The following is a 7,113-nucleotide window of genomic DNA, read 5'->3' as shown; positions in this document are numbered from 1 at the left end:
AGGAGGAAGGAGAATGGAGAAGGAAGAGAAGGAGAAGGGGAGGAGGAGGAGGAGGAGGAGGAGGAGAAGGAGGAGGCAGAGGAGGAGGAGAAGGAGAAGGAGGAGGCAGAGGAGGAAGAGGTGGAGGAGGAGCAGGAGCAGGAGCAGGAGGAGCAGGAGGAAGAAAAGAAGAACTTGTGCCCTTCAGTATCTCCAAGTTCTAGCCTCTGTCCTAGAGGTCCAGGACCACTCAGGCAGCTCCCTACTCTTCTGGAGAAAAGAGTCTCCTGAGGGAATGAATGAATGTGATGCATGAATTAGTACTTTGATGCCAAATATACCATATGTATATACACATACATATACATATATAGATATGACACTAAAGAAGAAATATAGGGGCACTGGGAAGGTGGCTCAGTGGTAGAGTGCTTGCTTTGCATGCATGAGGTCCTGGGTTCGATTCCTCAGCACCACATAAGCAGAAAAAGCTGGAAGTGGCGCTTTGGCTCAAGTGGGAGAGCACTAGCCTTGAGCTGCATAGTTCAGGCCCCATGACTGACAAAAAGAAGAAGAAAGCAGCAGCAGCATAGAGGATGGTCACCCACTTTTGATTGTGCTCCTAGCTCTGCGATCTTGGCAGGTTCTACTGTCCAGCTGAACATAAAGTCCAGCCCTAACACATGGATTTTTGTTGTTTAGTTCTTGGTTGGAGGGGAGGGGAATTGAGATGGAGATCTCCTTATGTTTTCCAGGTTGGGTTTGCATTACTTGCCTCAGCCTCCTGAGTACCTGGGACAACAGGTGTGCCCAGTCTAACAAATGTTTGGACAGATAAATGGATAGACACAACCCCTGCTCTGGTCCCACATGTTGTGACGCAAGCATGAACAATAAGGCAAAAGATCATAAAGGAAAAGTGATTAATGAATATTTATGGCTAGATCTCAAGAAAGAGAAACTTCCTTTTAGACTACTGGGGCTGCCATGGGAGAATGCCATGGGCTGGAGGATTAGACCACAGATATGTTTTCACAGCTCTGGAGCTGAGAAATCCGAGATCTTGGTGCCACCAAGGTTTGTTTCTGGCGAGGACTCTGCTCTGCTCGCAGGCAGGCACCGCAGTTCTCATGGCCTCTTCCCTAGATGTGTCCACAGCAAGGGTAGAGGAGAGGAAATAGTGATGTCGAAAGATACTCAGAGTAGCCAGTCCCTGGTGGCTCACGCCTGTAATCCTAGCTACTCAGGAAGCTGAGATCTGAGGGTCGCGGTTCAAAGCCAGCCCAGGCAGGAAAGTCCGTGAGACTTTTATCTCCAATTAACTACAACAAGCGGCCTAACTCTCAGAAGAGGGAGAGAAAGCCTCCGGGTAGGCCACGTGACTGACAGCGGAGCCACCTGACAGCTGCGGGCGGGACGCGGCCGGATTCTCCTCCCAGCGCCAGGGGGCGCTGTGAGCGGCGGCGACTTTCCGCAGCCCTGGCAGGCGACGCTCCGTCCGGCCCATCGTGTCCACGTGGGGGAAGGCAGCATGGCGGCGGTGGGTGTGCTGGGGCGCCGGCCGTGGGGCGCCGGGAGGGGCTCCCCCAGCGGGAATCGAGGCCGGGAGTTGGGCGGGGTGGGAGTTGGGGGCTGACTGACGACCACTCCCGCTCGATCGCGCAGGAGGAGGCGGCGGTGGAGGTGCGCGACGTGCAGCGGCTGCTCGTGCAGTTCCAGGATGAGGGCGGGCAGCTGCTGGGCTCCCCGTTCGACGTGCCGGTGGACATCACCCCCGATCGGCTGCAGCTCGTGTGCAACGCGCTGCTGGCGCAGGTGAGCGGCGCGCGGGACGGGCCTGCGGGGGGCGCGTGCGGGGCTGGGGGCTGAGGGCCCCGCGGCTCTCCGCACCGAGCTCCGGCCCACCCGGCGCGCAGCCCCGGGCAGCCCCGCAGGATGGAGCAGGTGAGGAGACGCCTCGCACCTGCGGAGGGGCGGCGTCGGGACCGTCCACCCCCGGTTGAGCGGGGCGGGGGGGGCGGTGTTCCCCTGATTGTCCCCGGGTGACCCTCGGTGAGGGTGGGGAGACGTTAATTTCCCGCGCCCATGCTGGACAGCGTGGCCTGGAGAGATTCAGTGATTCGCAGGTTGTTGGCTCTGTCCGGGCTCGGGGGGCGGGGAGGGTGGGGAGAGGAAATGTTTAGATTTGGGAGTGGAACCCTCAGTCTTGTCAGACTCCTGACATAGGCTGTTAACCTTTAATTAAAGCGAAAACGGGCTGCCCTCTGGCGGGTTTAAAGGAGTGTCTGGGGTCCAGGGGTGTGTGAGCTGCTGAGGAGGCCGAGATCCGGAGGAAGGGCGTTAAAGCCAGGTGGGGCAGAAGCGTCTATAGGACTTGATCTTCTGTGTAGCCAGCAAAAAGGCAGGGCTAGAGGAGAGGCTCAAAAGTGATAGAGCTACCAACTGGCAAGAGAAAAGCCTAGAATCTTTTTAAAGTTTTTGTGCCAGTACTGGGGCTTTTCAGAGGCAGGATTACAGGTGTGAGCACTGGTGCCCAGCTCTTAGAGTTCTTTTTAAAGCACACCAAGCCCTTGAATTAGTCGTTGGCAATAAGACATGGAAATTCCGGCAATAGTTGCTTTAAGTCTGTTATTTTAACCTATCAAGTAGGAATATTAATGTCTACTTCCCAGGATTGTGATATGTAGATAAAGGATTTCAAAATGTATGAGTGCCCTGAGATGGTTATTCAAGGATTAAAAAGTGGAGAGTAATGGAGTATCCTACATAGGGTAGCTGAAAAGTGGGTAGTCTCAACACACACACACACATAGTCTCAACACACACACACACACATAGTCTCAACACACACACACACACACACACACACAGGATTGGTGAGTTCAGTGGGGTGGGCCTAGGCAGACAGGCCCCTGTACATGCTTCATGGGAAAACTGCCCTTTACCATTGTCCTTCAGGAGGATCCTCTGCCCCTGGCTTTCTATGTCCATGATGCTGAGATCATCTCCTCGCTGGAGAAGACACTGGAGGAGTCCCAGGCAGTGGAGACAGAGAAGATTCTTGACATCATCTATCAGCCCCAAGCTGTCTTCAGGGTCCGGGCTGTGACCCGCTGCACCAGCTCCTTGGAGGGTCACAGCGAGGCAGTCATTTCAGTGGCCTTCAGCCCCACTGGAAAGTAAGGAAAGCTGCAGGTTTGAGGATGGGATGTGTGAGTGCAACCTCTTACTGGGGTAAAGAGAATTATGATTGATGGGGACTTCAACTGCCTATCACACACAGACTTGAGCTCTGTGTTCAAGTTGCAAGTGAAGACTTCCCTATTGTGATTTGTTCTCCAAAAGCTGAGGATAGCTGCCTGGGAAGAGCCCTCCCTAGTCTTAATTTCAGGAGATTTGAGCTGCAGTCTCAGCTCTACCCCTTCCAAGCTGGGTGAATGGGATGAACCTCATCTTTGTGAGTTTGTTATTCCAATGTGAAACTGGGATTTACTTCTTCTCGCAGTCCTTTGAGGGTGTGAAAAGTTCCAAAAGCTGGCTATTGGGTTGGAGTAGAGAGCTTATCTAGCATGCCCAAGGCCCTGGGCGAAACGCCCAGGACCAGGGAAAGAAGAAAGAAAGTTATAGCTGTAGCTATTCTTGTCAGGGAGGGAAGGAAGCAGGCAGGCAAGCCCCTGAAATTTTTCTCCCAGGTAGCTTCTTCTCAAGTTGATGGCCCTCTCTGGCCACAGACCTCTGTGGCACTGAAGCTGCCTCTCTCTCTTCCCCAGGTACCTGGCCAGTGGCTCTGGAGACACCACTGTGCGCTTCTGGGATCTCAGCACAGAGACACCACATTTCACTTGCAAGGGTCAGTTGTGCATTTAGCCATTTGGGGCTTACAGGGCGGGGTGGGAGGGTGTCTAAACACAATAGTGGGTGGCTAATTTACCAGTTCTTTAGTTCCTGAGGAGGCCTAGAACTGAATCCAACCCCTTGATGTCCAGTTCACAGTTGTCTGTGCCCAGGTAGAGACCAGACTCTTGAGCCCACCTAGCCATGTACAAATAAGCAGAAATTGGGCCAGAGAGTCTATAGGAGTTGTAGGAAGGGACTAACCAACTGGTAGCTGGGACAATCTGGTGTAAAGTCAATATCTGCCACTGGGGTTTCTTGACTACCACATATCAGAATCATCTTGGGAACTTGATGATCTTTTCCTACCCCACCCCCATCCCCAGAGCTTTCCCTTCAGTACATCTGGGAATTCTCATTTTCAACTAGTTTCAAGTGATTCTGCCAGTCTCTAGACCACTGGGTGAATCTTTGTGTGCCATGGACTAGTCAGGTGAGCTTTTGTGAGCAAAGCATACTCTGTCTAAGCTTCAGTTTTGCAGCTGGAAAATGAGAATCTTTCTTGCTTTGCTCCCTACCTTAGTGCTATTGGGAGAATTACAAGGGATAGTGTTTATGGAAAACCTCTTTGTCCCCAATTTCACCTAACGGAATACTAGAAAGTAGCAGTATTATTTGTGCAGTGAGAGTTGTGGCTCTAGGACTAGGTGTGTTGTCCCTAGATCTGGAAAGCCTTGCCTCCCCATGTTGTTCATTGAGGAGGATCTGCAGTGTGGCGTGTATTGCTAGATGCTCTAGATGCTCCTCCTCTGTTTTCCTAGGACACAGACATTGGGTGCTTAGCATATCCTGGTCCCCAGATGGCAAGAAGCTGGCCTCGGGCTGCAAGAATGGCCAGGTATGTGGTATCAAGATAACTAGGCAGTGACTCGGGGCTCCTTCCCTGGCTTGGGACCTTTGGTAGGACGGGATGGAGATGATTACTTAGTGAGCTTCTGTCCTTCAGATTCTCCTGTGGGACCCAAGCACAGGGCAGCAAGTGGGCAGGACCCTCGCCGGCCACAGCAAGTGGGTCACAGGCCTGAGCTGGGAACCCCTCCATGTGTAAGTAACACCAAGGTGGGGCGAATGAACCAGGACCAAAGCTGTCTGCTTCTCTTTGTGACATGGAGATGTTATCTGGGGGGATTTGAGATATGGGTATCTGATGCCAATTATGATTTGGAGGGTCCAAGACACTGCCCTGCAGCTTCGGGGAGGCTGAATGTCTCAGGGCCTGGGACCCATCTTGGGCCATAATGCCAACAAGAGATTGCCACTGGCCTCTGAATTAGAAATAGGAGACAATAGGCAGGCAGACAGGGCAGAAATGAGCTTTTTGTCTGGCTTCTCACCAGGAATCCAGAATGCCGCTATGTGGCCAGCAGCTCCAAGGATGGCAGTGTGCGGGTCTGGGACACAACTGCAGGCCGCTGTGAACGCATCCTCACCGGGCACACCCAGTCAGTTACTTGCCTCCGGTGGGGAGGAGATGGGCTTCTATACTCTGCCTCCCAGGACCGCACCATTAAAGTCTGGAGGGCCCATGATGTAAGAGCAAGGAGGTGCAGAAGCCAGTCTGCAAATCTCATGTCACACGTGCTGGGGCAAACTTTGTGCCCTCAGCAAGTCCAGTGTTTCCTGAATGTGTGTTGGACATTTGGTCAGAGGGGTGCTGTGTAATGGGGGTGCATCGTGCTCACCTTTGACCACATACAACCTGCTGTGCTTTTGTATCCAGGGCCAAGGCCCAGAGAGGCTGGTGTCTGCTTCAGATGGCCTCACCTTCTTCCTGTGTCCCCCACAGGACAAGAAGCCCCTCACACAGGGATCCCATGCTTGGTACCACACTATGGGGACTGCGAGGTCCTACAGTCCAGCTTTGGAAAGCCCTGCTATAGGGAGCCTGTAGCAACCTACCATATCCCAAACCTGGTTGGCTGTAGCCACTTTATACTGATAAACCTTTCCCATGAAATAAGCCAGTGCTTTCATTTCACAGAAGAGAGAGGCTTGGACCCACAGGGGCAGTTTGATTAAGATCAAGTGAATGAGTGGCCCAGTAGAGTCCTGATTCTTGTCTTATACCACCTTTTTTTTTTTTTTTTTGGGGTCCAGTCGTGGGGCCTGGGTGCTGTCCCTCAGCTCTTCAGCTCAAGGCCAACACTCTACCACTTGAGCCACAGTGCCACTTCTGGCTTTTTTCTTTATGTGGTGCTGAGGAATCGAACCCAGGGCCTCAGGCATGCAAGGCAAGCGCTCTACCACTGAGCGAGCCACCTTCCCAGCCCCCTCATGCCACCTTTCTTGTGGAGAGTGGAGTGTATATATGTCTTTCATCTCCCATTATCCTGGATGTGTGTGTATGTGTCTCTGTCTGTCTGTCTGTCTGTCTGTCTGTGCCTGACCTTCTCCCTCTATCCTAGGGTGTGCTGTGCCGGACACTTCAAGGCCATGGTCACTGGGTGAACACCATGGCACTCAGCACTGACTATGCCCTGCGCACAGGGGCCTTTGAACCTGCTGAGGCTACAATTAATGCCCAGGACCTTCAGGGCTCCTGTGAGTGAGTGGGAGGAGGGGAAGGGCTTCCTGGGAAGGAGCCAGTTGTCCAGTTTAATGGGCATGGGCAGGCTTGCTGTTGGTGTTGGATTTCCTAGTCAGCCTTGTCCCTTCTCTCTTTTCTCCGCTGGACACAGTGCAGGAGCTGAAGAAGAGAGCCCTGAGCCGGTACAACCTGGTGCGGGTGAGTGTGCCAGCCACATGCACCCAGCTGTACTCTTTCTCAGCCTTCACTGAGCCACCACAGGCCGGCAGCCTCTGCCTTCTAACCCCAGCTCAGTGCCGGTTCTAAAGTCTCCGCTTGCAGACCTCAAATCTCCACACCTAGGGCCCATTTACTTACTTGGAGTATGTTTACATGTCACAGTTTATGTACTCCACGAACACATTCACATGGTCGTGTTTCAAAAATGACAAAAACGGCATTTTGGGAAATTTCTCTCTTGCACACTGGAAGTGTCCAGTGCTAGCAGTATCTTGTGCCTCTTGAAGGTACATGTATACATGGGTATATGTATGAGATATACATATAAATACACACTGCCCAAGAAAGCACATTCCTCTTGAACACACTTTTATCTTTTTTTTCTTTTTTGGTGGGGGGTCCAGTCATGGGGCCTAAACTCTGGGCCTGGGCGCTGTCCCTCAGCTCTTCAGCTCAAGGCTAGTGCTCTACCACTTGAGCCACAGCACCACTTC

General features: G+C 52.7%; 1 protein-coding gene across 1 annotated transcript in view; it reads left to right on the top strand.

Moving 5' to 3' along the window:
* Window positions 1-1,491: 1,491 nt before the first annotated feature.
* The window catches only part of Nle1 (notchless homolog 1 (Drosophila)), an 8,906-nt gene continuing 3,284 nt past the window's right edge, over window positions 1,492-7,113 (top strand). Inside the window, exons 1-9 of the mRNA XM_013013494.1 lie at window positions 1,492-1,519; window positions 1,645-1,794; window positions 2,938-3,158; window positions 3,750-3,829; window positions 4,635-4,711; window positions 4,820-4,917; window positions 5,211-5,403; window positions 6,279-6,414; window positions 6,552-6,598. Coding sequence (XP_012868948.1) covers window positions 1,511-1,519; window positions 1,645-1,794; window positions 2,938-3,158; window positions 3,750-3,829; window positions 4,635-4,711; window positions 4,820-4,917; window positions 5,211-5,403; window positions 6,279-6,414; window positions 6,552-6,598 — 1,011 coding nt within the window. The 5' untranslated portion in view covers window positions 1,492-1,510. The remainder of the gene's footprint in view (window positions 1,520-1,644; window positions 1,795-2,937; window positions 3,159-3,749; window positions 3,830-4,634; window positions 4,712-4,819; window positions 4,918-5,210; window positions 5,404-6,278; window positions 6,415-6,551; window positions 6,599-7,113) is intronic.

Source organism: Dipodomys ordii, unplaced genomic scaffold (genome assembly GCF_000151885.1).
Source record: "Dipodomys ordii isolate 6190 unplaced genomic scaffold, Dord_2.0 Scaffold19, whole genome shotgun sequence".
Classification (NCBI taxonomy): Eukaryota; Metazoa; Chordata; class Mammalia; order Rodentia; family Heteromyidae; genus Dipodomys; species Dipodomys ordii.
The sequence above is the reverse complement of the archived record's forward strand: the minus strand, read 5'-3'. Positions and strand labels throughout refer to the sequence as shown.